Source organism: Molothrus aeneus, chromosome 1, assembly GCF_037042795.1.
Source record: "Molothrus aeneus isolate 106 chromosome 1, BPBGC_Maene_1.0, whole genome shotgun sequence".
Taxonomy (NCBI): Eukaryota; Metazoa; Chordata; class Aves; order Passeriformes; family Icteridae; genus Molothrus; species Molothrus aeneus.
The window spans coordinates 34,495,506-34,513,712 of NC_089646.1; the positions used below are offsets into that span (position 1 = coordinate 34,495,506).

Genomic DNA, 18,207 nt, shown 5'->3' on the forward strand with positions numbered 1-18,207 from the left:
AAAGCTGATACTCATTGCTGATCTAAAAACATACCAAGTCATTCAAAATGAAATATTCTTCCTTCATATAAAGAACAGGAACTAAATGCTCAGGGCAATGAAACAAAAACCAGTCAAATAACAGCAGCCATGAAAGTCTTTAGTCTAGAAGCTGTAGCAGGACTCTCTCAGCTGAGAGCTGGTACAGGTGGCACAATGCACTGGCTCTGCAAACTCCAGCAACAAATGTCAGACACTGCACCATCCAGACACACTAAGTCAGGATCTTTGCTCACTTTGGTGGGTGGAGAGAGGGGACTCAGAGGACAGAAAGTGGTTTTCAGCCTTTGTAAAAAGTCTACTGAGATTAATTTCTTACATTTTCAAAAATACTTTTACCATTTGTGTCCACAAAGATGATATAGACACAACTGAAGAAAACCCAGAGAGGTTTAACAGAGCACTGTGCAGTGCTACAGACCCTGGCATTTTAGACAGCAAGTGCCATTCCAGTGTTTGGATTAAGCACCTAAGCACAACAAGCACTAGGTTCACCTCAGTGAAGGCCAGAGCATGTGGGTATAAGCACAGGGAGTTGAGTTTTTGCTCTTCTCCCAGTAAATATTCCTGATCCTCATTTCTGGGTGAGGAGGGGCAATTCTGTGCTCAAAGCCAACTGCATGCTTGGAACTTTGCTGTCACTGGTGGGAGCTGATTGAGATGGTTATGGTTTGTCAAACAGGCACTTGCCAGGGCTGACAGAGGCCTCCCTCCCTTTTCATGATCACAGCAGAGCCATGAAAATAGCAATTAGGACTTACCATGGCCTTGGCCCTGTGCCAGGCGGGGCGGGGGCTCAGGGCTGTCCCTGCGGCCGCTGCCAGCCCAGCCCAGCCCAGCCCAGCCCAGCCCAGCGCGTCCCGCGGGCTCTGGCTGCTGCTGCCGGCATCCTCCTCTTCCCATGACACCAGTCAGAGCAGGATTTGGCCAGTACAATGTCTTCTGGAGAAACCACCCTTCCTTTTCTCTTTTCCAGTCCTCTCCTAGCTCAGATCAAGTATCAAGTGCTAAATAATGAGCTGTTAGGATGCGTTACTGCCCAGAAGAACTAATTTTCTATTGTCTCTGGCTGAAGCAAGGCTCAGCTAATGAATAACCACCAAGAGAATTTCAAAAATGTACCTCATGTAATGATGTGAACACGGATTCAAATACAAAGGACAGTATGTTTTTTATCATTATTTTTAGGCACAAGGCACTTGAAAGCACTAGAGAAAATAAGTTGGGCAAAAAACTCCCCACAAAACACTTTTCTGTGTTTGTTTGCATCACTTGAAGAGCAGCTTTCAGACCACACTTTCAGACCTCCACTGCTATAACCAAAGGAGGGAACATTTAAGCATCCAAGGTTATGGGCAGGTGTTTCTGGACATCCTCTCCCCTCTCTCCCAGTCAAATGGCAACTGTAAATTGCACAGTCACAGGGACAGTCTGAAAAGATCCTTCCCCCAGCTATTTTGGAGGGTGGTACTTCAAACAGGATGAACCCACACATAGTTAAACATCCAGCACCCTGGTGTTTTAAATGACATGGTAGATAGGTCAATTCCAACATTTCACACCAACTGCAGTTTTCATTTCAGTGCTCTCAGTGTAAGCTCATGCTGAATTTTAAGTGACTGAAAATGTATCCCATTACAAGGTTTGGATTCACTTTGAAAAGCACGCAAACACTCCTACTGGTAAAACATAAATCTGAATACATTGTATTTTGGTATATAATGATTTTGGCTGAGCTAACCTATATGGGAAATCACCTTAAAAGTTGGAGTTAAGCTAAAATGACAAAGGTAGAAAATAAACATAAAGTTTTATATTTAAAGTGCTATTAGTATGACATTAGTGCTACATATTCTTTTTCACTGTCAGCAAAATTGAGAACTATTTACACATGAGGTCTGCTCTCCATTTTGGGCTACTATAGAAACAGAACTAACATACTCAAGTTAAAAAAAAAAAAGTTCCCCAGAGCCAATACTGGGGTTGGTGGAGCAGCTGGATTCTATCTGGCCTTAGGAGCAACTGTGTGCCATTTTCTTTCTTGATATATCTGTGTCTTGATACTGGTATAGCAAAGAACAGTCTTTAAAACTAAAGCACTGTAAATCCTAATCCAAAGTTTATAAATCCACTTGCACACCTATATAAGCAGATATATTACAACTTACTGAATGTATAAATGCAAACAAAACATACATGTAATAAGATAAATAAATTTAAAAAAATTCCACCACTTGCAATTACTTGTGGAACAGCAACTAATCACAAAAACATGCATGTAAAGAACTGATTCTGGAAAAAACCAGTCAACTGATACCACGGCATGTGTTTTGTAGAGCAGGGCTTTCTGAGAACGCTGCAGAGGTGCTAAAGCAAATTGTTATAATGTCACTGCACAATGTGCTGTTGAGGTTTTATGGTCACACTGCGCCAATAGTCTCGGGAAGTTATTTTGCATTCTTATATAAACTTTTCCCCCCAATCCTGTTTTCCACAAAAAAGGGCTTTCAATAATGTACAATCTTGTGTTTATACACAGTACAGGAAAAACATGATAAACCCAATAACACAATCTCTGCTTTAAACATATTTAAAAACTAGATTTCTACAACTTCATGTAAACAAGAATAAGCTGTTAAACACTCACCAAAAAAGAACATAACCTTCCTGTAATTAAATGGCAGTGTTTTACATGGCACTTTTTAAAAATCATGAAAATAAAAAAAGTAAATAAATAAATCAATCCAGCAGACCCCTCCCAATTTGAGGCTTAACCTGCAAAGTAATGTAACAGTAATAAAACCTATGCCAGCTGGAATCCTTTCGTTTTCTGGCTTTGGCATGAGAAGCAAGAGCAGGTATATGTTTGAAGAAAAACAAAGTAGGACATTTTCCACCTTTAGTCACAGGATGTTAATTGAACTCTGGCAAATGTTTAAAGATATTCGCAAAATGTTCAAAAAAGAATTAAAACCAGTTGGGGCTGAGAAAAAGAAACAATCCATCCTTCCTCCCCTCCCTTCTCTCCCCTCAAACATCTGTTCCAAACTTATACTCCAAAAACCACAGCGAGGAACAGTCATAATTAATGTTATTTTGGCTTTTTAGTTGCTAGGCCTGCATTCCGAGGTTAGAAATACAAAAATACAAGTTCAGGGCACTATTACTGTACTTAAGGACTCTCCTGATGCACATAACAAAAGTGCAGTTTTTCTTTTCTCTTCTTTACCCCATTTGATAAAGAAAGAGAAGAAAAAAATAGAAACGGTACTAGGAAACAGTTCCATGTTGAAGATAAAGGATTACAATAAAAAGTACCTACATAAATGAACTACACTTTATGAAGCTATGAAAATACATTTGAGACATGTTTTATACACGCTTTACAGCTGTACAAAAGCTACCCAGCCACTCAGAGTGCGGGCTATAAAACTGCTCATGCACACGGTGCCTCCGCACCCCAACTGCCGCACCGTGCCTCCCCCAGCACGCAAACCCTGCAGGGATGCACTCAGCTCCCACCAGGCTCCCCCTCCCCAGGCATTGCTATCTCTGTGCAGGTACAGCCTGCACTACACCAGGAGTGCTGCTGATTTCAGCAGGGTCTGGCTGGGCAGGGATTTCCAAGGTGCTCCTGTGAATGGGCTGCAGCATGCGCGCCAGCCCCGGCGCAGTGCACGGAGGACCGGGGTGCGGAGGAGATGTGGAGGTGCAAGACAGCTCAGTGCTTTTTCAGCAGCTTTGGGCTGAGGAAATTTCATGTTTATGAGTCCCAAGAGGGCTACAAACCCCTGACCAGCAACAAGGGAGGCAATGGCAAATTCTCCACTTCAATGCACGGAAGGGCCGGGAGAATTTAATCTGCATGAATATACACTGACCACTTCTCTCTGCCTGCTTCTGAAGCTCTGACCATCTAGATTTAAGAAACACCATCAGCATGATTTAAGAGCTAGCCCTAAGACTCAGAATTGCCAGTAAGGGCTAAAATGGCTGTCAACTACCGAATAAGAATGAAGGCTTTTGTCGGTTAAACTACACAAAAATTCTACAGGAAAGATCTGTTGTGTTTTTCATTAATCCTACTTTGTGCTTCTCAGAAAGAAATTAACCCAAGCATAAGAACACATTTGGTGGGGAGTCATGTCTCTTCTCTCATTTTTAAAGACAAAGATTCTGATAAAATAAAGTGTGCACTGTGCCTGTTAACGCTGTCACAAACCTTTCTTTGAGGCTGTCATTGTTTCAATCAGGTCTATAAAACATATGTTAGCAGGTGTGAGTTGTTTCAGGTGACATATCACTGGGCTGAAATCAAAGTAGTTTTCAAACTGCTATTTTCCATCGCTCCTTGGCTTCTTGAATCCTTTGACAATAGAGGCAGAAATGCTCAGAAATTGTTGTGAATGCCACTGCCTGACTATATATGGAAAAACCTTTCAAGAGGGAGACTATGCTGGCAAGGACAAAGCACCAGCCTTCATCTTCAGCAAGAATTAGGGTGGTGTCTTCCACCTGTCAGCCACAAGCACTAAAAAGACAAGAGGATCTTGTGGTTTTAGGGGTCAGCAAATGTTTCATGGTTTTTAATTCACTTGGAAATACACAAAAGCTACAAAGAGCCCTGTTTTTCCTAAAATGTCACATACTTTTGAGAATCTTGTACTGGCTAACATCAACTCATGATACACCATTTCCCCTGTGAAATAAACCTCTCTGGGTTATAAGTCATTGAGTGTGAAGTGGTATGTTAGTACTTGCTTTTTATTACTTCTGATTTGCTTTGGCCACAATGCAAGGAAAACTCAAACATTTGCTTAAGTTTCATCATCTTCAGCACACTGAAGTGCCGCCTAAATGAGTCTGGCTTTTTTTCTGCTAAACCCTAACACTGCTGTCAGTGAGCAGACATGCAGCACCAGTGGACATGGAGTAATTTTTTCAGTCCTCAAGGTACTACAGTGGTACAGATAAATCCCATTTAATGTCACAGTGTACTATACATATAGGTATGTATATGTGTAAGTATATATGTGCACATATATACACATACCTAAATTTAAATAAACACCTAAAAGCTCCATGTGGCCACTACTGTTTCTAACTTGGAGAAAAACATTTGTGTTTTCAGCAAGGAATTTTCAAGATAATTAGCAGATGACTTACAAAGCTAAAGAGTAAATAAATAAATAAAAATCCTTCCACCAATTGGCCCTTGCAGTGTAAACACACAAACATGAATGCCATCATTGTTACCCAGAACTGCTGAAGTAACTTTTTGGGTGTCACACTGTTCCTATGTTAAAGCAGTTATGCCTCAAGCTGTGAAAGGCAGACACAATGTGCTTTCTACAAAATGCATATTTTTTACACATTTGGAGAAAGATAGGTCTGTGTGTGATGGGTATGCTTGCACACAAAAATCCCTATCCTATCACAAATTAACAGAGATAATCTTTACTTTTAAGCTTATTGTACATTTTTTGTTCTTGACGCTGTTAAAAATGGCTTGCCAGGGCAGGCTACTATGATGGGGATTATAAAATAGTTCCTGTGCTTGGAAGTACTTTAAATCTACAAGCCATGTTTCTATTGCTGCTTTGTAGCTCAAACCCCAAAACTAGTGATGATTTTATGAGTTGCAGTAGTCTAGACAACTCGGTTACTTTTCAATTAAATTGTTCCTTGGGGAGACTACTGTGAAAATTCCCATACAATTAATTACAGGTATGTGCAATTAAAATACAATTCTACAGCACAGTAGCTTTACAATTGCTGGTGCAATTTATGTCTGTATCAAACAAGAATGCTCTGAAGGGGCTGGGAAGACGAAGCACAACACGAAGTCAAGATTACATGTAAAGCTACCTCTAGTGAATGAGAAAATAAAAGGTAGTGTTAAATTTTTGTGTGCCTTTTCCTCTGGTCAGATTCAGAATTCTACTAGAAAGCACAAAATCTGACAATTGAGCTAATCTTCCCAGAACATATATTTATAGCAAAGTGGGCTCAAAACATTTTTACTGCCAAGTTAAAAGCAAATCAGAAATTTAACAGAGTTATAATGAAATTGCACCCATAAAGCAGGAAAACGAAGAAAAACAGAAAATGCAGCAAAAAGCTGAGAGGAATCATGATTAAAAAAAGTCACCATGTATTTCCCCTCACAGCAAAGCCCCATTTTCCCCCATCGGTTATTTTCATATTAGCCTTACTGTCCTCTTTATATACTTAAAAATATCCTTTTAACTCTGAAAGCAATTTAATGGTTAGAAGCAACACTTTAAAATAATGTCATTCCATGAATATAGTATAGGACTTTTTGTACTTAAGTTATAAGTTAGTTTAGGATGGAGTTAAACAAAGGACTAAGCAGGGCAGGTTATCATAGCACATGTCTTTATGCAAACCATAGAAAAGATCAGATCCAATAGAATCTCCATAATTTTGCTCCATCTTCACAAGTTTAAAGGCTTGTGGATCAGTGGAAACATCAAACCTCTGAAAAATTAAGACACTTATGGGTCATGTCAGCTTGTCTTGCACTGCCCTGCAGAAATCCTCCAGGATCTGTACCCCAGAGCTACAGGACTATGAAAGAACTGTAGTCATGGACTTGCAGCCCTGTGGTCCTTGCAGCCTTAACCAACACTCCTCGTTCACCCGGTCCATGTGCACTGAAACAGGTGGACTTTGAGGGGTCCCCAACACCCTGTAAAACAAACCAGATCACTTCAGTAAGGCAAACAGGGCTGGGGTTTGCGAGTCCTTATGACTCTCGCTTTGCCTGGGAGATGAAAAAAAGACACCAGGGCCCCCCTTGTAAGAGACACAGCCATGCAAGTGGGCCAGCTCCTATCCTTCCTCCTTTTAGGGTTCAGCCAAACTGCAGAGCAGGCCCAGGTAATTGCACAGCTACAGGTCAAAAAATGTGCAGGTTTGACCAAGTTAATGTCTTGGTCTTCAGGATAATTTCAAACTGTTTAATTTGGAGCTACAAGTTAGTCCAAGATGTGACCACACCGTTGCTGCGCCTACAATATGGAATTATCTCTGCTCTGCAGATCCTCCAATCCTAAGTCTCAGTATGCTCTGGGAATGTAAATCTTTTAGTTTGGTTTAGTCACTGAGTAACCAGGTTAATACACAGACTTGTCTCTCTAAGGAAGCCAGGCAGTCGCCTGATAGCTGATGATTGCTAGGAAATTAAAAAAAAAAAAATCAGTTCTGAGGCCCTTAGCTGAGTACAATGATGAACACTAGAACATTTTTTCACTTTGGATTACTGAAGAAAGAGCTAAATATGTACAAGTTTACAGCCTGGCTCCCTAAAATTCGAATGTGACATCTAGATCTGAAAAAAACATCTTTTAGCTGTGGGAACAAATCCCACCTGTTCTAAAAAACCCCTATAGGAAATAATTGTATTTTTACTTACTATTTTTCATTGTTACTAGAAACCTTCTATTACAGCTCTATTCCTTAAGGTAGAAATTGGAAACTATTACAAATTTATCTTATTATTCATGCTTAGTCATGACTTCATGTTAAAATCTCATACCGTATCTAAGCACACACATATACTATAGTTAAGTAACACATTGATCAACTGTTTTGCACAATGTCATTCATTATTTTTTTCATTATTTTTTACAAGAACACCCATAAGGGTCTGTTGGAATAGGTACCTCACACTGCTAAATGCTGGGCAATTATATGTACAATATTAGTTAGCGTGCAGGATTAATATATGGTCCCAAACCCGCATTTTGGCTCCAATAAAGAAAGTTCTCTGGTGTCATCTACACAGAAATGTGAAACACTGAAGCACTTCAGAAGGAAATGTTGTCAGGGACCACAATTCAGTTTCCACAAGATATTTTAACATAGATTTTTTCCTACCTTGCAGGTCTGAAACATCAAATGTATTCAAACATTCATTATGCTGGAGAACTGAATTTGGTCTTCATTTTATGAAGTATGCCTTACTTATTTGCCCATAGTGTTTATCCAAGAGTGAGTCCATATATCTAGTTTTTAATAAAAACATAGCATAAAAGTTCTTCAGTCTCTGAAGAGGCAATTAAACAAGTAGAAAATTCTGAACAAGTAATGAGATGGTTCCTCAGACATCTGAAAGTCTGTTTTTTCAAGCTGCAACAGAGCTTGCTTGATTCATGCTTTACTGTGCTGGACACCCTGTAAGTCAAACACACAAAAACTAACACTCTCAGCCCACTTCTCAGCAATTTAATACAACAGCCCTGGGATTTGATTTAATATTTCTACTTTTCATTATGTTTTTCAATTACATCTGCATGATACTAGGCCACTTTAACATGAAGTGTAATAATTAAATTTAAGCATTTACAGTATGCTAACACACGTGAAGAATTTTTGAAGTGAATGGCTAAAGCTGGGTTTTCGTGACTACATAAATTCTTGAGCTTGCAACTCTGCAAGTGGTGAATACTCCATTCCAGTCTGACAAAGCACTTGTTATGTGCTCCAAGTCAGGCAGCATTGACTTCCTTAGTATTAGGTGCTAAACATTAATCATGTGCTTGAAGCCCATGTGACCTGAATTTGTAGCCTGATTTTCAAAATGCCATCAATGTGTACTTGTTCCCACTCGTTTGTCCTCCCAAGTCTAATTTCAAGCTCCCTTAAGATCTAGTAAAAGAATATTTTGCAGTCCACTTTGCTTATAAAAATATGCCCACCACAAAAGAGCAGTATCTCTCTAGCTGTAGCAATATTCAGTAAATCTTCATTGCCCAAAGAGAAAGCTGTTGCAGATTATCAACTGAGTAGCAGATTGAATGGTTCAGATTCTACTCTGATTCAACCTAACATGGAGTTCAGAAATGCCACCTGCTGACAGCAGCCAAACAGATTCTGCTATAAATAGCAGTCCTGCAACAAATTCAGCTTAATTCAGCTACACATTAATAGCATATCCATCAACATAAAAAAGCTTTGAGCACCTAACTCCTCCTCCTGTAAGTCTTCAATTAATTTGTGGGGGGAACACCCCTGTTATTTTACATTTCTGCTGTTCACTCTAAACTCAAAAAGTAGTTCAGCTGAGCAGATCTCTTTTTCTTGCTGAATTCTGTTTAGTGTGCAGTTCCAGCACTCTGTGCAACAGCTGTCTGTGCCATATGATTACTTCATTGTTGAAAGCCTGACATATGGAAACTCTACTGAAATGTTAGCTGCTTTGATACCTATGAAGAGGAATGAGCTTTTACATTACAACAATGCATTTTTTCAACAACTTAAAGTAAAAAAAATTAAACACACATTTAGAATCTAAACCATATTAGTTTCCAGCTTATGCCTGTAACTCTACTTCAATGCCCAATTCCAAAGGCTGGTTACTATTGTGGTTTTGGTTGCTATTACCAGCAAACAATGGGTGGTTTTCTTTCAGCTTTTGCATTCTTGGAAAAGAAAAGGGAACAGATTCAAGAGGAGGCCCGTGGGATTCCTTCATGAGTTATCCATGAAGGCAAATTTATACAGCAGAATTACAGGAATTGAATCTCGTATCATGGAGATAACAGTACATGAGATAACCAGGCTTATTGGGAAAAGTCCCTAACTGCCACACAGTGTTTCACTTCCCAAAATCAAAGCTTCCACAACAGACAGCTCCTTAGTGCATCAGAAGAAAGGTGGATCCTTACAGACCAATTTCTGAGCCCCAGCTGCCTTTGGTAGGTAGAGAAAGGAGCTCCTTTGTTGCAATATGCAGACTTTCCTCCCCTGTAAATTAGTCACCCATAGAGGGAACACAATGATGCTCTAAATTATTTCATCAGCAGCATGAACACTAGTTAACACAGAAGGAAGCTGTAATTTTTTGTTCACTGTTTTGCCAGTAGTAGCATTTGAATCCTGAACAAAATCCATCTGAATCAGAGAAGATACTAATAGTATCTTCTAGTGAGTTTTTAGGATTTATTAATTTTATTGAGTAAAAATTTATATGTACCTTTTAAGAAAATATTCAGTCTTAGAAGATATTCCCTAATGATGTAAATGGGATAAGATTATCCTTAATTTAGTTACCTAAACCCAAATCAAACACAAATATATTTAAAATTACTGCAGACATTTAAGAAGGCAATCACTCTAGATACAAAAAGTACTCTTAACTACACCAGGCTCTGAAAATAAGACACTAGGGGAAGACTGATTTTTTTTTCTTTTGATTGAAAATTAATTGAATTTCACTTTCTGTTAGAGTGACATTTTATATTGTGTTTCACCACTGGTATGATTTATTAGACAAAAATTGGCCCATCTCACATAGTGTGTTCTGACTGAAATAGTGCAGCTTTAGGACTACTGACAAAGCTACAAAGCAATCATGATTTCAGTTTTAGTATTGCTCTATATATCTACAAAACCACTCCTTTATTATAAATTTGCCAAAGCATCATTCAGACAGTATCCTCAGATGGCAAAGGCAGTAATTTCTACAACAACATTAATAATTTGAATGCCTCAGTAGTATTTTTTTTCAAGTCTCATAACATTACTTTGCTGAATTTTTAGGCATATTTCATTAAAATATCACTCTTTAGACGTTAGACTTCTTAAAGGTTAAGGCAAATCCTACAAAGCATTTTTTTTTCTCCAGATTAAAATGATTTATTACTTTCAAGTTTTACCAGAAAGGAAAAAAAACTCCAAAATTGTAAAGTTAGGTATTTTCTGTGGGTAGAAAACGGAGTCACATTACTAGATACTGAGACTGGACTGATGGAAATTTTAAGGAAGTCTGACATATTTATGAAAGGTAAAAGCTTTCAAATGCAATCAATCAAAAATGACTGAACAAATATGACTCCCCAGAAAGGCAATAATATCCCAATTAATAAGAGAAACCAATAGTTAGTCACCTACTCAAATGACAGCTGTAAATCAAAATGGGACTTGCCAATTCTCTCATGGGGTCAGCCTATGACCACCCATGAAAACTGCACTCTTTCATCTCCTTCCCAAGTGGAAGGGCTGAGAAATGGCCACAGCTTTTCCAGGCAACCACAGCATCCTCTACACTTCATGCCAGGACTGGCTGCCATCCACTGCCCCAAATGATCAGGCAGTAAATAGGTCTATAAACCTATTAAAACTGCATAAATGTTATAACTTGTAATCTATATAAAATAAAAAATAACCAGGAAAGGATGTCTAGGAGCCAGCTTCTTCAGAGCAATATGAAATGCTAAGTATGAGATTTTTTTTTACTCCAGCTTTTCTTTTTCTATCTTTTTTTTTTTTTTTTTTTTGTGCAGAGGAAGGTGGGAGGGCACAAGATTTAGGGTTGAACTATTAAAAAGCCAGTTGGTGGTATTAAACCCTTGCTTCAGGATTTATAGGAAAGCAAAAAATTCACTCCTGGCTGAAATTTATTATTCCAGGCCTGGAATAGTTTTTTAAAAAAAAGGTCATAAAAATAAAGGAAAATAATAAACAAACACAAAACAGTGGTTTCAGATGATTTTTGGCATTTCTTCAATGCAGAAGTGGCTTTTTTTTTTTTGAATGAGATTTATTATTATGAATTACTTTTCTAACTAAAATTGGGAACAGGTTATTTTACTAATTAATTCCCAATAATTTACTATCACTGGATCTCTTTTAAAGCTTTTCAGTATGAAGAGATATCATAGCTTTCAAAGGAATGTCAATGCTCTGACTTACACTCAAAAGCCAGGAAGTTAGGAGTGGAAATTTCATCTGTGAGCCACACAGATGTATGAAAACATTCAAAAAATTAACAACGTATGTTAAGGATGCAATGCCAACCCCATTTTTATCCATAACTAGACTTCATTAGTTTTGTGGGTTTAAAATTGACATTTAAAAATAAAAACAACATAAGTTTTTGTGACTTAATTGACTGCTCCTTAAATAAAGAGATATTTCAGTATTTGCAGACTGCTAACATCTTTCCAAAATAAGCTGTGTGCTGGTGCTACTTTGCTCTATTTCCCTATCACCCTAAGGAGCCTTTATTCCTGATGGAAGCCATTTCTTTCGCTAAACCCTGCCTGTGAACTCTAACAAGACCATTTAAGCCCTACTAAACAAAGTCTCCTGGGAGACACTATTGTTAAAATAAAAACTGGAGCAAATTTTTAAAGTGAACTTTCTGCAACCATTAGAGGATGCAGGTCTTAAGAAGAAGAGAAACAAAAAGCCAAATGTAAGCAGAGAGCATATAAGAACCACCCTGAGGGAACAGAGGGGAGGTATAGAAAATTAACTACTGCATTTCTACTTCACACCAAAAGCACAAACGGGCCTTTTCAGGGGACTAACACACAGAAGCTGAAGACAAATACATGTCTAACTCATTACCTGAGAAGAGCCAAAAAGAGCACACTTCTTTGCTGAATATTTCTGCTTCTCTATGAATAATCTCCTTTACCAAGAAGCAGGAGGTGCTTTCATGTGCACATCCAACATTTGCAACATCGACGTGGGTCAGTCTGGAGGCTGCTCAGCTCTGCCTGAGAACGAGGCCCCATGGTCTTTTGGCACAGGTTTTTACTGTAAAACTTAACAAACACTCTCGGCAGCCAAAACACCTTGAACTGCCTCTTATCATGTTTCACAAGCTGAGTGGGTTTGAGTCTGGTCACTACCTAGATGAGAGATCATTATATGAAATTGCACGCTGCTGAAAACTTCCAGCAGTAGCTTAAAACTGTCAGGAAGTGGCGAGACATCGCCGTGGGGACATGCACCAACAGGAGTGGGATCCAGGCAGCTCCTGGCTTCACCCAAGCCAAGACTAACAGCCCTGGGAAAGCCAAGATGAGCAGCTCACCAAAAGAGAGGACAGTACATGGAAAAGGGGACTCAAAAGATTAGTGTGGTTTTCGCTTTCTATGTTGAATGAGAATGATGAGAAGCCATATGTGACAGACACACTCTCCTGAGGAACATGTGTTCCATGCCACCTCACCAGCCTGTAGGGCATGATTCCTCTCTGGCATCTGAAGTGGCACCACCTTGGGCAGTGACAGTAATGCCAGGCACACACCGCTGAGCCCTCACGAACTGTCCAACAACTGAGACAGGAGACAATAAAAGGGAAACAGCCATCCTGAGACTTGCATGAATGAACTAGGTCAAAGCAATCCCACTTTATTTTTGACAAAGCATAGGTCTAAAGGAGGATGAGGACAAGGATTATATTTGGATTATAACAAATACAGGGCATAAGGCAACCTAAGGGAAAATAGACTCTTGGTTTTCTCAATTACCACAACATACACGTTTACCTGCATTCAAAGACGAATTAACAAGAGTTTTCTCGGAGTACAAATCAAACAGGACTGCATGGAAGGAATACAGCAATACTCTTCATTCTCACTGGATGCAGTGGAGGGTATGCCTGTAGGGCTTGAAAGCTGTGTAGGCACTGTGAGGCTGAAATGCAGGACAATTTACATACTGTAAATTGTTTCCCTGAAAGAAAGCTTGCCTAACAACCCTTGGTTACGCCACCTTGCTAATCAACTGCCCCATATACTTGCACTTGAGGGAAAAAGTTCTGCATTGGCCAATAAAAGACACATGAGCTGCATATCTAAAGTTAGTCTGCAACTCCTACTGGGCTGCATCTCCAGGCACTCCACATACAGAAACTCAGCCATGGCATGACTCTGACCACCTCATCTACCGAAGTTAGAAAAAATCCTACACCAAGTAAACTGTGGGAAAAAAACTGTAGTTATCAGAAAAAGCCCAATGCTTACTTTAGGTCCAGAAAAACTTTTAAGAAGAGATAAATGGAATTTCTGGGCTGAGGCTGCTGAAATGCAATGCAGTTAATAGTAAATTTTTAAAGAAGTCTTAAAGAAAGAATACGTGTTTTTTTGCTACCAGGATCAGCTGTAGCTTTGGAATAAGGGGTCCAAAAGGGAACTTGGAACAGAGGGTGCAGAAAGTGGAAGCTGGTATTATTTATAACCTGGCAGGCAGAACTTGCAGAAATGCAGCCATAACAAGCTGATTCTCTTAACCGCAGGTAAAACAACATTCTGACTAACTTTAAAAGTTTGGAAAATACACAAATAATGAAAGTATTTTGGTAGACAGATGCTGAGATTTTTTCTTTAGTATTTGATGGAACGTGTTTCAAAGAGTACATCACTAGCCAATATTGCTGACAGATGTGCAAAGTTATACTACCTGACCATATCATGAATTAGCCTTCTTAGGAGGAGCCGTACAAAAAGTAAACAAAAGAAAGAAAAAACTCCTTGCCATCTTCTGTAGGATGTCAAGGAAATGAATCAGTTTGTTTCAAACAGGAGATAATTAAGAAAATCTAAAATTTACTGAATTATATTAGTACTTTATCATTTAGCTTTTCTTGATGTGCTTCCCTTTTTTATAACCAGGGACATACTGAACAATCACTTCATTTTACAACTTGCAGACAGAACATCTCAAGGACTGCTACAATTTTTCCATTTAATCATTAATACTAAGACATGAAATAGCCTATATAAAAAACATGTGGTGTAACAGTTTTTCAGGGCAGTGATGCTCAAGTGATTTCCTGCTAAGGAGAATATATTGAACCTGTTTATTACAGAATAGAATAGCCCTATCTTATGCATTTAGCTTTTTAGAAGAAAATCCTGGTATTTAGTCTGAAGTGTACCAGAATTATCTGACAAGATCTCTACCTAAAGTAAATCAGACTGACTTAGGCCAAGAGATCTGGTTCAGGATAGCAAGCAATTTTCAGCTACTCTAATCAGTGCAAAAAAATCCCAGGATGTTTATACCCTGGAAAACCACTGGAATATTAGCTTTTGAAGGAAATATAGATCCCTTTTTTCCTTTATTTCTTTTCATGAACATAGTTTCCTAATGAAAGTCATTTCTACACGATGACAGCAGCAGAACATTCCTCCCTGACCACTTACTATGAATTCCAGTTTCCCCCCACCAAAAAAAAGGGGGGAGGGGAATGGGGTAGGGGGAAAATACTGACCACTTCTTTTAAATCTTTAACTGTACCATAGGCAGAGCTCTCCTACTGACACATAAGGGGTCTTTTGCACATTTGGCATTTCTGGTAAGGTTAGTTTCTTCACATAATTTCAGCTGTAACATTTAAAGTTAGCATCCTCTACTTTAGCAAAGAATTTGGAAACTTAGGGACTGCAGACCAAATGTAAAACAGCACAAAGCTTTTCTGTTTTATTTTTTGGGGCTCCTCTTACCCCGATGCTTCAGTATGTCTCCTGTTCTCCAAATGCCACAGAGCAAAACTGCTCCCTTTATTTGGGATGAATTAAAGAGTGGGTGCTTACCTGTAGGAGTACTACTGCGAAATGAAGAGGAGGGAGTGATTGGAGGGGTGACTGGAGGAGTAAGGCTTCCACTGCTGTGGCGAGGTGGAGTGGATACATTCCCACGGGACACTGTGCTTGACAAAGTCAAAGAGAGTTTTGGCTGAATCTTTTTCTTCAAGGACTCCTGCTCACGTCGAGCTGCATCAGTCATAAATCTAGAACAAGGAAAATCACAAGGATGAGAGCTTTGAACCACTATCCACCAGCAAGCTTTAAGGTAAAGATAAAGTATTTTTTGCCCTCAGTGACTCAATGGAGTTTCAAACTCAGCCATGACAAGTTCCTCTGCAACACACATTTACAGAATACAAACTTCTCCATCAACAGCTTTATGTGTTCAACATCCGGTCCATTTCCTTCTGATTTCAATAAAACTTACATTAGATACTTGCATCATGTGCAAACACACAAGATTTTTAAACTCCAACCAGAGCTCAGCATTTCAAACAATACTGTGATGATTGTACTCAGTCCTTTACAGTAACTACATTCAATCATTCTGTGAAAAAGTAGCTGAGAAAAATGTTAGCAGCAAATGACCTTCAATCTGAAGGTCAAAGGGATAGAATTAATTACTTTGTGTAGATACATAATTTTCAATAGGACAATCACATTCTTTTACTAAGGGTTTTAGACAACTTTGCCTGGCATAAAATATGTCTAATTAAATTGTAATTCCTCAAACTGGAGTTCCCAGTTCTTGAAAACCAGATGAGGTCTCTCTGTAGAGCTCTGTATAGGCTGCTGAAGGCCTGATGCAACTCAAGGTTCATCTCTGTGGGATGCTGAGAGGGAATCCCACAAGCATGATGTAAGGTGTGCACCACACACAGTGCTGTAATTCCAGCAGTGCAACTTTCTGCATGGGATATCCCATCTGGAATAAAAAGTGCTTTTTTTACTTTCATTCTGATTCCTTTCAAAAAGGAACAACTGAACTGAAAAAGACCACTTTTTCAGTAAGTATACACAAAGAGTTACACCAGAAGACCTGATGCTGCTTTATGCTGAAATTCAAAGCATCGCTTTGCATTAACTCTCACTTGAAAAGACTGGGCTCGCCCCACAACAGGATATCTGCAAGTCAGACTTCATGACTTACCATTCAAGAGACATTTTAATCCTCTGTCTTTCCCCTCCACTACATATGGATATAAATGAATAATTATGGATATCTTGAAGGATTCCTAAGACAGGCTAAAGTAAATCACCGTGTCAGTACAGCCCTCTGTCCTTGAGGCTGAAATACAAACTAGCCCTGCCAGTGAATAAAAACAATATGCAGTCACACATGATACAGAATAAAAAGTTAGGTCACACCCAGGCATTTGTTTGACCATAGTCTCAAACCACTATGGCATAAAATTTTAGGTACCATTAGAGCAATAAAGATGTATCCTGTCTGTCCATGCCATGAAGCCATTAATAAGTGGATCTTTGCCATGATAAGTAGCATCAACACACAAGTATTAATAAACAGGTATGTGATATGACAGCTTATCTTCTTTGAACTGAGACAACAATACATCATGTCAAGCCCAGATGTGGCATTTTTATGAAGCTAATATTTAAAATGCAGATATTCATAGTAATAATTGAGTGTTAAATTTCTCTTCTTCAACCAAGGGTGCAGATGATAGTGACAAAACAGTCCTCAAATGGAAGTCTAAATTTCATTCAAGAAAATATAAGTTAAAGGATCTTAATAAAGTGGTCATTCAGTACACATTTGCTTTCCTGTAACTAGGAAATGTCTAATTCACTATTTTTGCAATTTGTACTATGATGTATGCTTGCTTCTGGATGGGAAGCCTTATTCCTTAAGAAAATGTTATGGTAACATTATAAATCCTTGAAAACTTGGAAGATAACTTCAACTGTGAGATATTAAAAGCAGCAGCATGAAAGTTGCTCTTTAGTAAACTCAGCCACAAATAACAATGTTAAAATAATATTGAGTTATAACCACTCTGGTTGAAGTCCATAAAAATCAGGAAAATGTGAAGTTATAACTGAAACTTCTCCCTGTCCTCTTAACTCATTCCCATTTGGGCTAAGCATGTAAAGTATATTCCAAAATGTCATTTGTTGCCTACACTGTGAACCTGAGAGAAATGGAAGGCAGAGTCTGTTGAGAAGTTCAATTTCCAACATCTCATGGAATTAACCCTTCCAGATCCAAATAGTCCCATACTTATTTGCTGAAGCACTGGTAGTGCTGCGGGTTTAAAAATGAAACTTGTCTAAATGGATTAAAAGGAAACTTTTTTCAGTATTTTAACTGAAATGCAGTATTATACATGTGGCTTACCATGGCAGTGTTCTTCAAAGCTTAAAATATAAGCATTGTTATGATGGATATAGAATGACATTTCCAACTAAGTCTTTAATTTTCATGTTGGAAGTCCATTATGGTTGCAACATCAAGTGTTCACGAATGAAACATGTTGGAATTAGGGTTGAACGCTGGTCTCTAAGTGACATGCCTGCATACAATTTTCCCTGCCTCATTTAAATGCTCAAGATGTCTGGGAAACAGGAAATGAACTGTAACTAAAAAAGGCTGCTGTAAGGCCATTAGCTTAAATCCCATCTTTTTGATAGTCTGTCTCACTATCTTCAGACCCATCTCTTTGCTGAGCAAAGCTACCTCTGCTATTTTCAAATTATTACCTACATAACCCTCCCCCGCTAGTTCCACCACTGTGCACATTTCAGTCACCTTTTCTGTTGCACGTGATTTTGTTTACACCTCATAATCCTCTCTCCC

The 18,207-nt window shown here is 38.7% G+C and overlaps 1 protein-coding gene across 1 annotated transcript in view; it reads right to left on the reverse strand.

Annotated features, from left to right (window-relative positions):
• Nucleotides 1-18,207, reverse strand: part of JAZF1 (JAZF zinc finger 1) — a 189,098-nt gene that overhangs the window by 14,139 nt on the left and 156,752 nt on the right. Inside the window, exon 3 of the mRNA XM_066569158.1 lies at nucleotides 15,396-15,592. Coding sequence (XP_066425255.1) covers nucleotides 15,396-15,592 — 197 coding nt within the window. The remainder of the gene's footprint in view (nucleotides 1-15,395; nucleotides 15,593-18,207) is intronic.